At 43.7% G+C, this 16,141-nt stretch overlaps 1 protein-coding gene across 2 annotated transcripts; it reads left to right on the forward strand.

The window, feature by feature from the left end:
* Positions 1-733: 733 nt before the first annotated feature.
* On the forward strand, positions 734-15,943 carry COPB2 (COPI coat complex subunit beta 2). Of its 2 annotated transcripts, none has more exons than XM_069865405.1 (22): positions 734-754; positions 2,358-2,495; positions 3,114-3,200; positions 4,195-4,321; positions 5,396-5,544; positions 6,040-6,186; positions 7,421-7,520; positions 7,655-7,797; positions 8,016-8,215; positions 8,738-8,848; positions 9,128-9,216; positions 9,298-9,404; positions 9,683-9,826; positions 10,480-10,610; positions 11,209-11,416; positions 11,648-11,758; positions 12,571-12,785; positions 12,958-13,050; positions 13,126-13,306; positions 13,444-13,512; positions 15,114-15,206; positions 15,630-15,943. In XM_069865405.1, exons 1-22 carry the CDS (start codon positions 752-754, stop codon positions 15,723-15,725), a joined length of 2,742 nt encoding a protein of 913 aa, XP_069721506.1. In that variant the 5' UTR covers positions 734-751; the 3' UTR covers positions 15,726-15,943. The 2 variants fall into 2 exon arrangements, with proteins under 2 accessions (XP_069721506.1, XP_069721507.1); XM_069865406.1 differs by having other exon boundaries at positions 15,117-15,206.
* Positions 15,944-16,141: the final 198 nt, after the last annotated feature.

Genomic DNA, 16,141 nt, shown 5'->3' on the forward strand with positions numbered 1-16,141 from the left:
CCTTGGATCATCTCCATGCCTTCCTCTGGACCCTCTCCCACAGCTCCGGGTCCTCCCTGTGCTGAGGTCTCCAGAGCTGGACACAGGGCTCCGGGTGGGGTCTCACCAAAGCCGAGCAGAGGGGCAGAATTCCCTCTGTGACAAAACGTGCTGACAAAAATGCTGTTTGGGGCTGCACTACCTGCAGCATCAGCTGACAGAAAGGCAAAGGAGGGATGTGTCACGCAGCCCTTCACACCTACAAGTCTGCAGGGCTGACCAGGCCTTCCGAAGTGAGGGGAGCTGCGATCAGGGCTCGCCTCAGGCCGCCATCTTGTGCGGAGAGCGCCCTGAGCAACCGACGGGGATCGGAAGCCCCGGCGCTTCTCCGGTTGCTCCAGCTGGTCAGAGTGCCGTATCTCCACAGCTTCTCCTCCTCATCGTCCCCGGCGGGGTTCCCAGCCCGCACACAGCGTGGCCGCGGGGCATCGGGGCGCGGACACCGCCATTCGCGCCGCCCTGAAGGGACGAGGCGCGCGACGCCGCACGTGGCAACCGCGGACTCCCAGCCTGCCCCGCGGCCCCCCGTGCCCTGCGGACCACAACTCCCGTCATGCCGCGCGGCCCCGTTCCTCTCGGACTACAACTCCCGACGGGCCGCACGGCCCCATTTGCTCTCGCGAGAACTCGCGGCTGCCGGCGCCTCGTCTCGCGAGAGCGGCTGCCGCGGAAGCTCCACGTCGGAGGGTTGGGGCGCAGCGGGAGCGGGGCCATGGTGAGAGCGGGGCCGGGGGCGGCGGGGCCGGGGAGTGGCGGCACAGCGGGGCCGGGGGGCACAGCCGGGGCCGCCCGCTGCTTCTCCGCAGCCCTGGGTGCAGGCGGTCGGACGCGGGGCCCGGCCCGGCTAGGCGCCCCCCCAAATCCCGGGCCGAGGGGCGGGTTTCCCCCGGGGGCTGCGGGGGCGCCTCGAGCCGAAGAGCGGCGGTGAGTGGAGTTAACTCCAGCTGGGGGCCGGTCACAAGTGCTGTCCCCAGGGCTCGGTGCTGGGTCCAGCCCTGTTCAGTGTCTTTATCAATGACCTGGATGAAGGCATCGAGTGCACCCTTAGCAAGTTTGTGGACGACACTAAGCTGGGTGGAAGTGTGGATCTGCTGGAGGGTCGGGAGGCTCCAAAGGGATCTGAACAGGCTGGACCACTGGGCTGAGACCAACGGGATGAGGTTTAACAAGGCCAAATGCCGGGTCCTGCACTTGGGGCACAACAACCCTGAGCAGCTACAGACTGGGAGAAGTCTGGCTGGAAACTGCCTGGAGGAGAGGGACCTGGGGGTGTTGGTTGACAGCGACTGAACATGAGCCAGCAGTGGCCCAGGTGGCCAAGAAGGCCAATGGCATCTTGGCTTGGATCAGACACGGCGTGACCAGCAGGTCCAGGGAGGTTCTTCTCCCTCTGGACTCGGCGCTGGTGAGACCGCTCCTCGAACCCTGTGTTCAGTTCTGGGCCCCTCACCACAAGAAGGATGTTGAGGCTCTGGAGAGAGTCCAGAGAAGAGCAACAAAGCTGGTGAGGGGGCTGGAGAACAGGCCTTATGAGGAACGGCTGAGAGAGCTGGGGGTGTTTAGCCTGGAGAAGAGGAGGCTGAGGGGAGACCTCATTGCTCTCTCCAACTCCCTGAAAGGAGGTTGTAGAGAGGAGGGAGCTGGGCTCTTCTCCCAAGTGACAGGGGACAGGACGAGAGGGAATGGCCTCAAGCTCCACCAGGGGAGGTTCGTTGTGGATATCAGAAAAAAGATTTCACAGAAAAGGTCATTGGGCCCTGGCAGAGGCTGCCCAGGGAGGTGGTTGAGTCCCCTTCCCTGGAGGGGTTTAAGGCACGGGTGGATGAGGTGCTGAGGGGCATGGGTTAGAGATTGGTGGGAATGGTTGGACTCAATGATCCAGTGGGTCTTTTCCAACCCCCTGGTTCTGTGACCCAGGGTCCCCATTTCTGCACTGTCTGGAGAAGCTGTAGTGTTTCTCTGAGGTTTCAGTTAAATGTCAGTGTGAGCAAAGCACTCAGAAGGCTCGAGAAGCTGGGCATGAGCCCACGCTGAGTGCTTGCTGCAAGCCACCCGTGTTCCGGGCGACATCCAAAGCAGTGGGGACAGCGGGGAGGGAGGGGATTCTGCACCTCTGCTCTGGTGAGACCCGACCTGGAGCCCTGCATCCAGTTCTGGAATCGTCAGCACAGGGAGGACGTGGAGCTGTTGGAATAGGTGCAGAGGAGAGCATGGAGATGATGCGAGGGCTGGAGCACCTTCCATATGAGGACAGACTGAGGGAGCTGAGTTTGTTTGATGTTAAATAACTTGGTATTCTCAATTCTTTTCCTCTCTAGCCTCTCCGACTTGATATAAAACGGAAACTAACAGCTCGATCTGACCGGGTGAAGAGCGTAGACTTGCATCCCACGGAACCATGGATGTTGGCTAGCCTTTACAATGGCAGTGTCTGCGTTTGGAACCATGAAACACAGGTGATGAGTTTGGTTTTCCTTTATTATAAAATCATCATAACTATTTCTTATTTTCCGGTTTTTAGTACTAGGTACACAAGAAGAATCTTAAATCACTGCCACTAATTGACTGTACTCTCCCCTGTCTCATTACAAAAGTCAGTATAATAATAGACCAGGAATATCTTTAGCTGTGGCTTTACTGAAGTTTCACTTCCTGTATATTCATTTTTCAAGAATTCTCTCTTTTGTGCATTCCTTCAAACTAATACCTTTCCTTTTGAAAGATCAGCTGCCTCAATCTTGTATCAGCTGTCTGTATTTGTGGAGGTTCTAGGAACTGTTAGACCTCTACCTGTCTATCAAGTATAGTTGAAATTGGGCAGCAGCTCCAAAAATATTTGGAGATCAACTTGGCTTCAGAATGGAGAACATAAAGGTGATGTTAAAAGAACAGGATGGGCAAGTATCTCCCTTCTCGGACAGGTATGTTCCTTTGAGAAAGTGCACCTGTAGCAGTGTAGGATTCGTGGAGAGTTGCCAGTAGCGACTGACTGGACACTGTTAGAAAAAGGTGAAGATCTGATCTCCAAACTAGTATTTCCTCCGGCACTATAAATTTATTATTTTTATTTTTAGACTCTGGTGAAGACTTTTGAAGTGTGTGACCTGCCAGTGAGAGCTGCTAAATTCGTGGCAAGAAAGAACTGGGTTGTTACAGGAGCTGTAAGCTACCGTCTTGTGATTTGTCTATTTCACTTTCATGCCGTTCCTTTGTATGTCGCTTAATAATGTGATGGGGTATGAGCTTGTAGAAGAGAAAGAAATACCTAATACAGTTTTCCAGAAATTTTGTCTTAAGTAAGCATAGAAACTTCTTCATTGAAATGAAAAGTTTAGCAACCTAATATGGTAGCTAATTCTGCCTGTAGTACAAGGTAGAGCTACATTCAACTTGTACTGTCAGCTGGAACACGTGTAGCACCCAATTTTGACTAAATATTAGTAGTGCTACATTAAAAGAAAAGAAGAAACTAAGATGAAACTATTTACTGGCCTAGGTAAGATGAGTACTGCTGAGTTTATCACTAAGTTTTATTTACTCTGTTGGCCTTGTAAGCTGTGCTCACCTCTGAAAGCTTTACCTGAGGTTTTATTCCTTGCCGGATAGTTCTTCAATAACAATAAAAGAAATATTTAGTAATACTACTTCTAATGCACTGTATATGGAATTAAAATATCTTCTGCCCCCCCCCCCAACAAAACCAAAATCCCTAAACTCTCTATTTTAAAAAATAAAGTCAAAATCACCTTTCTTCTTGACTTAGAGCTACAAGTTCTTTCCTCCTGGCCGCACACCATTAACATCATTGTGAATATTATATTGTTGGAGACCCTTCTTTTAGTTTTCATTTAAAGTATTAATAATTTTTAAAGTACTTTTCTTAACTTTAAATCATGAGACTATCTTTGAAAATTGAAAATTTATTTGAAATCTTTTCTATTTCATAAATGCCTTGGAATAGGGTTGGCTAATTTGTAGACTTCTGACCAAAGTATAATTTGTATCATTAGTGATATACAGAAAAGACATTTTCTTAAACATTTTGTTGTTAGAGGCTCTTTGATGGTGGAATGTTTTTTTTCTAGCTACCCTGCATTGAATATCAAATGTGTTATCAGAGTCTGTTTTAATGGTGGCTTTTGTTCCTTTTCATAGGATGACATGCAAATTAGAGTTTTTAATTATAACACCTTGGAGCGAGTTCACATGTTTGAAGCACATTCAGATTATATCCGTTGTATTGCCGTGCATCCCACACAGCCTTTCATACTGACAAGCAGCGGTAAGAGTTCTTTGGTGTACTTTTATATTTATTAACCAGCTACTTTTAGGCTTCTGTCTAGTGAGGGATGGCACATCTTTCCTTTTTCTGCCAAAACGGGAATCTTCAAGCAAGTGGCCAACATGATAGTTGTCATTTCGTGTTATTTCTTTGCTTGATGCATTCATGATTTTTTTAAAGGAATATGAACTGTTCTCGCAATTTAAAATATAATAGCTTATGTTCTTGTCAGAGAAGACCAAATAACCTTGTTCCTTAATATCTGCCAGAGGAAAGGTTCGTATATACGTTAAGTAGTCTGGTAAACTCTCAAATGACAGCTAAAATTCTGTTTTTAAAAGAAAATTCTATAATAATTTGGAGTATGTTTTCAGCTGGTAGCCTGACTTGAAGCAACAGGCAATGTTCATCGTTTTTTCAAAAATACTACTGAGTTCTCAGTTATTTCAGGCAATCTCTGTTACTCAGGACTGGGAGGTCACAGTGCCCAACAGATCTTGCCCAAGAACATCTACATCGTGCTACTTGGTCCTTTTCATTCCTGGAAGTGTTAGTAATGCAGTCAGCACTCTGCACGAATGCAGAGAGCCTTGGGTACCAGAAGCACTGCACATCTCTGTGTTTCACTGTTGAAGCTGCTACACTCGCACTTGAAATAAAGGTGCCGGGGAGCCTGCTTGATTGTCTCTGCTTCCTTTTCCTTACTGCTCCTCAGAGTAGGTGCTGCAGAAGAAAGCCAATTCCTTAATATCTGGCCAGTCTTTTTAAATTAATAGTTCAATACGTTAATATAAAATTTTAATCTCCCTTTTAAAGGCAGATGTATTTCCTCACTTTATCACCATTTTACTGGACAGTCTTTGTGAAACACTTGTACTCCCTGTCGTCTTTCTGCAAGAAAGGACCAGCAATCTTACAGATGGAAAAATATATTTTGTATTAGCAGTGCTCACTTTCAAGGGGGAAGGGTTGAACAAGCCTTCAGCTTGGCATTATTAAGGTTTGTGTGGTTTAAGTAGATATCAGAATGTATTAAACTAACTGAAGCTTGGTTGTTGGTTTTTTTTTTTTCAGATGACATGCTCATTAAACTCTGGGACTGGGATAAAAAATGGTCTTGTTCTCAGGTGTTTGAAGGACACACCCACTATGTCATGCAGATTGTCATAAACCCAAAGGACAATAATCAATTTGCCAGCGCCTCTTTGGATAGGACAATAAAGGTAGAGAAACCGTATTTGGGGTGTTCTAGTCATTAAGTAATTATCAGAGTACACGTACCAACCCTACTTGATGGACAGTGGGTCAGAATTACTAAAAGCAGGTGCAATAGTAGAATTTTTATTGAACAGAAACCTGAACGTTGGTCAAGCTACTATGCACATACTAAGTAATTAGCTATATTTACAAGATTACTGGTTACTTCTAATCATTGGAATATACTTCAGTAAGCTTGAAGTGCTGCATTTCCAGTTGGATTACACAGCAGCTCAGCACATTATTTCTATTTGATAGTCAGGGGAGAATGGTAGTTTGATAAGCAGTTGTTCAGGTTCTTCACCTAAGAAAAGAACCTTGCCTTTGGAGTTCCGTATCCTGTATCTTTGGAATTGTAAAGTACATCTCAATTCCTACTCTATTTGGCAAGGTTGACCTGGATGCAAAAGATCGATAACTATGTGGGTTTGGGTTTTTTGTTGTTGTTTCTTTCTGGGAAGGTGTGGCAGCTTGGCTCCTCTTCACCCAACTTTACTTTGGAAGGCCACGAGAAGGGAGTAAACTGCATTGACTACTACAGCGGAGGAGACAAGCCATACCTCATCTCTGGTGCGGATGACCGGTTGGTTAAGATCTGGGACTACCAGGTAAGCGTTTAGCTCTTCGTAAGCTTTTGTGCCGACTGCCATGGCAAAACCAGTAGTGAAGAGACAGAAAAAGAGGAAGATTTTCCTTATTTTCCCTTGGAAAGAAGGAAATGGGGGAAATTATTTTGTAACACGTTTTTAACTTTTAAAATAAAAAACACAGAGAAATCTTGCTGTGAATTTAAGTAACTGCAAAGTTTGTTTGTAGAATTAAACTTGACGTAAGGTTTTTAATATTAGCATCATGGCTTTTTCTTGTAACATAGTAATCCCTGCCTTTTGGACTTCTTTTTTTTATGGATTAAGGTGCTCCTCTTACGTGTTCAAATGTAGATATTGTTCATTTATCAACTCTTTCTGTGCTCTCACTTCTATTGGTTTTTTTCATCTTTAGTCCCTTCCCTATCCCCTTTTTCCTCCTATGCACATTTAAACAGGCACAAGTGGCTGTGCCCACACATCCTTGGGTGTCTCCTTGACAGTTTGCTGGAGTCGTGATTTGATTTTTTTGAATGCTCCACAGGAAAGAGATTGAATCCAGGGATTCAGTTCTGTTGAAGGAACCTAAAGCTCCTAAGTTGTTCTGTGTATGAGTGGCCGGAAGGGCAAGACAAAATTTGTTAGATTGTACTTTCTATCTCTTAAAGCATATTGGTCTGGAGTAACTCCACAAGAATGCTCTGCAGCAGTGACCCTTACACAACAGTGCTTGATGTTGTGCTACCGTGTGCATGCGATACATCAGTTACGTTGTCTAATCATCATTATCTCAAGCAGAGCACTGTCCTTTCACAGCTGTGTGACTGCGCCTTCTTAACAAAGACAATATTATATCTGTCTTCACCTGTAATTAGATTCAGATAGATGTTTTGCTCTGATTTTTTTGTAGTGAACTCAGCTTTCTATCTTGCTTTAATCTGCTGTGCTACACAGCTGAGAGAATATCTTCTAGGCAGAAACTCATCTGAAAACAGAGGAAAACAACTATGTCAAGGGAAATAAATATTTTCGTCTGGGGAGGAGAAATTAACTCAATACAATCATTGTTTTTAATGTGCCCGATGCTGTTGTTTGAGCATCTTGGAAGTAAATGTTGCTGCCAGAAAACTAGAGAAATGTGTTTGCAGGTTAATTTTGGATTTGGGGGGAGATGTTTTTAAGAAATGAAGGTAAAAAAGGTAGTTTATTATCTGTGCTTATACTTCCGACTTTTTTTTTTTCTTTTTCATTTCAGAATAAAACATGTGTCCAAACACTGGAAGGACATGCTCAAAATGTGTCATGTGTCAGCTTCCACCCTGAATTGCCCATCATTATCACAGGCTCAGAAGATGGTAATTTTGTGTTTTCTGGTATATAAAGGATAGGGGAAGAATTTACGGGAGAGCTCTTCTTGCGTTGTGGCTATGCACCTCCTGCTCTCACGTGGAGAGAGATAAAAGCATGTACTTCTTTCTTTTTCCTCAAGGAACTGTGCGCATTTGGCACTCAAGCACTTACCGCCTGGAAAGTACCCTCAACTACGGAATGGAGAGAGTGTGGTGTGTGGCCAGTTTAAGAGGATCTAATAATGTGGCTTTGGGATACGATGAAGGCAGCATTATCGTTAAGGTACGCTTAGTGATTTGACACGAGAAATAGTGATTTATCACCATTCTGTGCACAGGGCGACTCATTTCTGATTCTGTGACTTGTCAGATACTGAGAATTTGGCATTTTAGTGGGCATGTTTGGACAGAGACAGGGTGTTTCACTAGGTATGTTCAACTGAAAAGAAAATCAAGAATGTATTTTTTCCATCTGCTGAATTCTTATGCTACCCTTCTTAGCTTGGTCGTGAAGAACCTGCCATGTCCATGGACGCAAACGGAAAAATTATTTGGGCTAAACATTCAGAAGTCCAACAGGCAAACTTGAAAGCGATGGGAGATGCTGAAATCAAAGATGGAGAAAGATTGCCGCTGGCTGTAAAGGATATGGGGAGCTGTGAAATCTACCCTCAGACCATTCAGCACAACCCAAATGGACGGTAATAGATTTTAGAACAGAATACTTAAACACCTCTGTATTCTCCTTTTATATATATATATATAGGAAAACCTTTTGAATGAAAAAGAGTTGCATGTGTGCTGGCGGCTGAGAGCCTAAGGAGAACGGGTCTGTCAGAGCTGTAACATCTGAGTAATAGACGGGCCTCACCTGTAAGAGCTGCTTAAACAGACAAGTTGGATTTTCTGTGTAGGGGAAGAAGTATGCAAACAAAATATATAAGCTACTAGCAGCAAAGCACATTCCTTTATCACTCCACTTAATTTTGTTTGTTAGCAGATAATCTAAATTAAAAGAAAGGTAAAGGGGAGGGATACAAGGTACAAGAACTGCTCAGTAGAGACCAGAAGAAAGAGGGAATAGCAAGTGGCTAGCAACACGACACAGAGGAAAACCCAGTGTGACGGTCATAGAATATAGGAAGCTCTCGTTCTGTCTGCGGTTGCAGTGTTTACGTTGGGCTCGGGCTCCTTCCCTTTTCAAACACTTCTTTCTCCTCTAGGTTTGTGGTTGTGTGTGGTGATGGCGAGTACATCATCTACACAGCAATGGCTTTGAGAAACAAGAGCTTTGGTTCTGCACAGGAGTTTGTATGGGCTCATGATTCCTCAGAGTAAGTGTTGTGGATTTTCTTCCTTTGTATTAACTTAAACTTGCTGCTGCTGGTTTGCAGGCTGTACAAACGGTAAACTGACCTGGAGGCTAAAATCTGTGTGGATAATGAACTTCCAGTACCTGTCCTGCTTTAAATTTTTCTGTTTGTAGCACTTTGCTGATTTTTGAAAATAAACCAAATGCAGTTGTTTTGTAGCAGCTTATGAAGTCAGTAATTTGCTACTTTACAGGCTGAATAATATTGTGTGTTTGTGTTTTACAATGTAATCTCATTTAGATATGCAATCAGGGAGAGCAACAGTGTTGTAAAGATCTTTAAAAATTTCAAAGAGAAGAAGTCATTCAAACCCGATTTTGGAGCGGAAGGTATGTATGTACTTGTAAAATTGATAAGTTGGTGCATTTTTTTGCACAATGTGGATTTCTTCCATCTTTATTTTCTTGCAGGCATCTACGGTGGGTTCCTGCTGGGTGTCAGATCTGTTAATGGTTTGGCATTCTATGACTGGGAAAACACAGAACTGATTCGCAGAATTGAAATTCAGCCCAAACATGTAAGTTCCTAGATGGGGTTGCAGGTAGTTACCTCTCTGTCTTTACTGATTTCGGTTTTATTAGACTGCTGATTTTCTTGAGTGAAGCCAAGCTGTCGACCATAAAATAGTAATTTCATAAATCAGTATTGCAGCAGAATGGGAAAAAAAAATCACTCTATGTGTTGGTTTCTCAGGTACTGAAGCTTCTTCTGTTATAGTTTGTTTTAACCTTGGTTGATGCATCCTCCTTTCTTAACCTCAGCTCTCTAAAACAGCACCATTATTGATTGATACAGATTTTCTGGTCAGACTCGGGTGAGCTCGTCTGCATCGCCACGGAAGAGTCGTTCTTCATTCTGAAATACCTGTCGGACAAAGTTGCAGCAGCCCAAGAAACACATGAAGGTGTCACTGAAGATGGAATCGAAGATGCGTTTGAGGTACCTCCTATTTGAAAAATGAAATAGGATTAGAGATCCTTGAAGTGGATGTTCTCAAGAGCACAACAAATGCAGTCCTTAACACAGTCCTGTTAACCCAGAACACTGGAATACAGGGCACACAGTGCACAGCAGCCTGAGGAACACAGTTAGTCATTTTGTTTGGGTTCCGTGGAGAATCCCAGCATCACAGAACTTGATGTCTACGTTTCTCTCCAGATACATTTGCAATTCTCACAAGTTACAGAGGTTATTTTTGAAGCACACACTCAGGCAGTATGTGTACCTTGCTCCAACTTTTTCTGCAGTTTTCAAGTTTAGAAATGTTATTGAAATATAAGAACAAGGGAGAAAACCTCAGAAACAACTTTCCTTGTTAAATTTCTCATTGATTATCTTGTGTAACACTTAATTTGGTGCTTGTTTACTAGATTAGTAATTTCTTTAGTTAAGGTAGAGATTTCATATGTTATGGCATTTTTGTAAAACTAAAAACTTTATTTAAGTGTTTCCAATCTGTATCTAAACTTTTTTTGCAAGCTGCCCAACTATATGCTTAACTATAGAATAATAATTTGAAAAAGCAGTAGTCTTAAAGGTGCTATCTAAACGTACCGTTTTACAAATCTGATTAAATGAAATTTAATTTGCAGGTTCTTGGTGAGATTCAGGAGATTGTGAAAACAGGATTGTGGGTTGGCGACTGCTTTATTTACACCAGTTCTGTGAACAGACTCAACTACTATGTCGGAGGAGAAATTGTCACTATTGCCCATTTAGACAGGTAAGTTGCTGCATCGGGTTGGAAGCAAGCGCTAAAGGTTTGGTCAACAAAGATCATAGAATAGTTTGGGTTGGAAGGGACCTTAAAGCCCATCCAGTTCCATCTCTTGCCCTTGGCAGGGACACCTCCCACTGGATCAGGTGCCCCGGGCCCATCCAGCCTGGCTTTGAACCCCTCCAGGGATGGGGCAGCCACAGCTTCCCTGGGCAACCTGGGCCAGGGCCTCCCCACCCTCATAGCGAAGAAATTCCTCTTCATGTCCAGTCTAAATCTGCCCCTCTCCAGTTTATCCCCATTGCCCCCAGTCCCATCCCCACAAGCCTTTGTGAACAGTTCCTCACCAGCTTTCTTGTAGCCCCTTCAGGTACTGGAAGGTCATTATAGATAGGACAAGGTGAACCTCGTCACCTGTTTGCCGTGTGTTGCTGCCTCCATATCAGGCTCCAGTACGCCAGGCAATGACAAACAGCATTGGGTGAAAGGGCTTACATAGTAAAATCAGAATTTTTCACGAGTGTACCTGCTGCTGTAAGAACTACTGGATGTTTTTTGTAGCCTGTGAATCTGTTCAAGATGGCTGTTCTTTGTTTTGTTTCAGGACCATGTATCTGTTGGGCTATATCCCTAAGGACAACCGGCTTTATTTGGGTGATAAAGAGCTGAACATTGTTAGCTACTCTTTGCTGGTCTCAGTGCTTGAATATCAAACTGCCGTGATGAGAAGAGATTTCGGTATGGCGGATAAAGTTCTTCCCACGATTCCAAAAGAACAGAGAACCAGAGTTGCACATTTTCTTGAAAAACAGGCAAGAAAACTTCTTTTTACTTCTCAAATCTCAATACATCATTTTTTCCACATTTCTAATTGAATTTGCAAAGCAAAACCAGATTGTTCTATCTGTAAGCATAAACCCTTTTTAATCATCTGTATTTACTAGAGAATACTGTGATCTACCATCTAGGGGGCTTCAGTTAGAACATCTCCAATGCTGTTTGACTTGACAGATCACAGTCTTACTTTCAGATTTTTATTTTAGGGCTTCAAACAACAAGCTCTTGCGGTATCTACGGATCCAGAGCATCGTTTCGAGCTCGCTCTTCAGCTTGGAGAATTAAAAATAGCCTATCAGCTTGCAGTGGAAGCAGAGGTAAACAGAATTTTTGGTGATTCATACTAATTCTGAGTATTCCTGTGAATCTAAGAGGCCCTGTAAGAAAAGATATTGGTATGTGGAGATGCAGTACAGCTCCCTAAACACTATGTAAATGCCTACAACTTCCTCAATGAAGTTTTTCTGTCTGTAATTCAAAAGGATCTAATCTACGGGATGAGATAGGAAAATGTCTGCTCAGAAAGCTACAGGAACTCCTGGGCAATACAAAACTTGAGCCAAGAGTCAAGCCTTAATCTCCAGTATTGAACAGTGAGAGAAGGAGGAATAGCAGAACTGAAGCCTCTGGGCCGTCAGCCCCGCCTTGGCAAACTCAGACTGACGCGCTAGGGAGAGTTCACAGGCAGTTGTGTCTCAGAGCCCTTATTCAGAGAAATGATCTCATGGTTCACATTGTAAAGTAAGAAAGTTAAGAGATAAGGAATGTTAACTTGTTTTCAAGGGGTTTTCTTGTATTCCGAAGGTTAAGTTGGTAACTTTCTTTAAGAGATGGTTACTATTTCAGTTTCCAAAGTTATTTCTACCTCCACCCTCCCTTTCTAAAGAAAACCCGTTTATTTTATGTAGTGGTGTAGCTGTGAAATGATCTGTGCGTGTTAAATGCAATGTCATGTGTGATCATGGTGTCTCTAAGGGAGGATGGGCTTAATGATGGGATACCGCACCTTAACAAGCAAACTTCCATTTTCGTGTTGAATGATCTGAAAGATCTTTAAATGCTGGTCAAAAATGCGAGGGTTATTTTTTGGGTTTTCCTCTCCATCCCTCTCCTCTTTCTGTCCCATTAGTCAGAACAGAAATGGAAGCAACTTGCCGAGCTTGCCATTAGCAAATGCCAGTTTGGCTTAGCCCAGGAGTGTCTCCACCACGCGCAGGACTACGGAGGGCTGCTGCTCCTGGCTACGGCCTCAGGAAACGCCAGCATGGTGAATAAGTTAGCTGAAGGAGCAGAAAAAGATGGCAAGAACAATGTTGCGTTTATGAGCTACTTCCTGCAGGGAAAGTAAGTAGCAAGCTTGGAATTCAGATTTATTCTGTTCTACTTTCTTCAAATGGTTAACTCCCACTCACTTAAAACATCCTGGAGAAAGATTGTGGCATGTGCCTTTTCAGAAGGCACAAGAATTTGTCTTTATTAAACTTACTGGTTAAAATCACATTTTACAATCCTTCAGGCTTGATTCATGTTTGGAACTCCTGATTAAAACCGGGCGTCTCCCAGAAGCTGCTTTTCTTGCACGGACTTACTTGCCCAGCCAAGTTTCCAGGTAACTTCAAAGCGCGTGCAGAGTGCCGCGTTGTCAGGATCAGCAGTACCTAACAACTCTGGTTCACCTCTCCAGGGTTGTTAAACTGTGGCGGGAGAATCTCTCTAAAGTCAATCAAAAAGCTGCCGAGTCCCTTGCTGATCCTACAGAGTATGAAAATCTTTTCCCTGGACTGAAAGAAGCTTTCGTTGCTGAAGAATACGTTAAGCAAAGTCTTGCTGAGTTGCGGCCAGCCAGGGAATATCCCCTTGTCATTGTAAGTATGGACGGGGAGCTCTTACTGTCTCTAGAAGAAAAACATCTGGCACTGTGTAAATTCAGCTTTCAGCAAGACAGCACAACCACTTGCACCTTCTGTGACCATGTGTTCTGGTGTTTGTTTTTTACTTTTAGCCCAACGAAGAAAGAAACTTACTTGAAGAAGCAAAAGGCTTTGAGCCTTCTGGAGTACCGGCACCTCAGGTCAGTGTCACTGCTGCATGAGGAACTCTAAGAGGCCATTTCATGTTGTACGGTAACGTCTGCCCTGGAGAATATTTCACCAATAATGGACAAATTATTACTCTTATTGCCTTGACTGTAAGCACTTTAGCAGAGTCCCACATTCTTTTGTCTCAAACTTTTCTCAATCTACTTCTGTAACCACTAATGACTTCTTGAATGTGCAGTTATTTCTTCGATGTGGTTACTTATTTTGGGTCATGGTTTGTTACTGTGAGTAATCACAGCTTTCTGAATTCGTCCCACAGAAAAAAAATTTCAATTGCACACACACACTGCCTCAACTGCTGTGAGCTTCCTGAAAGTGCAGTGGTTGGAACCTGGAAACTCTGGTGTATTACAGCAATTAAAAATGCTTTATATTCGTTGCTAGCATGCATGGTTATGGAATAAGGCTATTCCATAACTAGCTGACTAGGAATCCTGCTCAGTTACTTGAAACAGTTTTAAGCAATATTTGAAGTAACTCAGACCAGTTTTTTTTTTCTTGACCATCTCAGTTGCCCCTGTGTTGCGCAGAAAACACAACACGTTTAAGGTGTAAGCATACAGATTGAAACAAATACTTAAAATGCTCTTCGGAGCTTAAACAGATGCTGACAACTTCTAATTCTGCCCATGTCAAATGCACTCTATATTTAACATGAAAGTCAGAATATGAGCGTCTGTTTAAGTGAGGGTTGGCACAGCTCTTTGAGGCTATGAACTGCCACAGCAACAGAAGGGGCAGCAGAAAATCCTGGCTTCCCATTCTGCCTCTTTTTCCTCAGAGGAAATGCCCTACAAAACTCCCATTGACAGCTCAGAGAAACTACTTTACTTTCAAGGAGCTTTAGTAACTGTTTGCTTCTTGTGTATCAAACCAAGTATCACTAAAGCAAAATCAAGCCCATGTGCATGTTTGGTAAACGGGACACAGAAATAGTGTTGCAGAAGTTACCTAAAGCAGGCCAGAACCAGCTTGTATTAGAAGCTGAAAGCAAGTCTGCTGATGTTAGAAAAGTATCTTTGCAGTCAGTTACGGATTGCATAAAGTCCTTAAACAGCACTTGTCTCTTACAGCTGAGGCTGAATGTGGTCCATTGAATGATACTAGTTGATTAATTATCTCAATATGAAACTTGTGCAGCAGTGAAGAGTTGAAGAGCAGCGAAGGGTTGGAAGTGTTAAACTGTTACAGGGTGTAGAACACAAAGCCCAGCAAAACCATTAAGATTCGCTGCCTTTGCTAAAACTGCTGTGCCAGTGCTGAGTAACATCATCTCTTTCCTGCCGAGGACCTGGAAAATCACTGACTTTGAGGGCACTTCACTTTCTGAAGGCTGTTCCCATTCTATCAGTTCCATCATCGACTGCTCTAAATAAACTGGGCCGGGAAACAGCAGTCTCGGGTGGAGTGAGGTGCAGAAGGCCTGCAGGCAGGGAAGATTTGGTTCCTGAATTACTGAGGGAAACTTTGAAGGAGAACACTAGGAGAGAGGGATTAGAGCTCTGCTGCTGCTCCCTTGCTTTTATTGAGAGAACTTGAATTCGAAAGAACTTAACAGAATCCTTTTCCTTAGAAGAAAGCTGAAGAACCAATTCCATCTCCCAGACAGGAAGTGACGAAGACAGTTTTGCAGAATTCTGATCCGCTTCCAACAAGAGATCAAAAGGTACCAAAATGTATTTTTGTGAAGGGAAGAACCAGCACAAAATTAAGTTTAAGTTTAAGACTTAGACATACAATGTGGTTAAGACAAGCTGCTGGCAGGTGTCCCTATGTTCATAGACCCAGGCAGCTTAGTACCAGTGCAGTGTACGGATCCCTTCCTCTTGCCTGCAGAAACCCTGTGCAGTAACACAGAGCGGGACCTGCAGCCTCTGAGTTTACAGGGAACACAGCTGCTCAGAACAGGGGGAAAAGCTGCAACTCTGAGAGGAGCTTTCTTAGCAAGAGGGCAGCTTCTCTCAGGCTGGAGCCTGTGCTCCACCTGACTCCCTCAGCAGGGTGTGCAAATACCTCCTGCAGAATCGAACATGCTGGCTGCTGTGGGACCGTGTTGGTATCCCCTTAAACTAGTCTTCTCTTTTCCTAGACACTGCTGGACTTGGAAGACGACCTGGATAACTTGGATCTGGAGGATATTGATACCACAGATATCAATCTGGATGAAGATATCTTAGATGAGTGAACATACTCTAACATGACCAATCAGTTACTCCAAAGCAAAGAATGGAGATCTGTGGACTCTGTGCTCCAAGTTATTTTGATTTTTATACTGCAAGTGGACCAGGTACATGTAGAAAGAAAGGTAGACCCAGCACCTGTACAATAAAAATCACTTCCAGCACATACTAAAAAAAAGTTTTAATGTATCAACCAGTTCAATAAACCCTTTTAAATATTCTATTCCTCAGTTCTCCATTTACTGGCACTTCTTCTATTCTCATCCCAGCTCTAATAGTGTGTATTACAAATATGTGAAGCAGGGGCACATATACGCTTCCGTTTGTGGTTACTTTTTTTTGACTGTGCTATAGTTAGTGTGTATACGTTAACAATCAGTGAGCTCTTTAACTAAAAGGGTTGTCTGGAAGAGTAACAGAG

The sequence above is a fragment of the Phaenicophaeus curvirostris genome, chromosome 10 (assembly GCF_032191515.1).
Source record: "Phaenicophaeus curvirostris isolate KB17595 chromosome 10, BPBGC_Pcur_1.0, whole genome shotgun sequence".
NCBI lineage: Eukaryota > Metazoa > Chordata > Aves > Cuculiformes > Cuculidae > Phaenicophaeus > Phaenicophaeus curvirostris.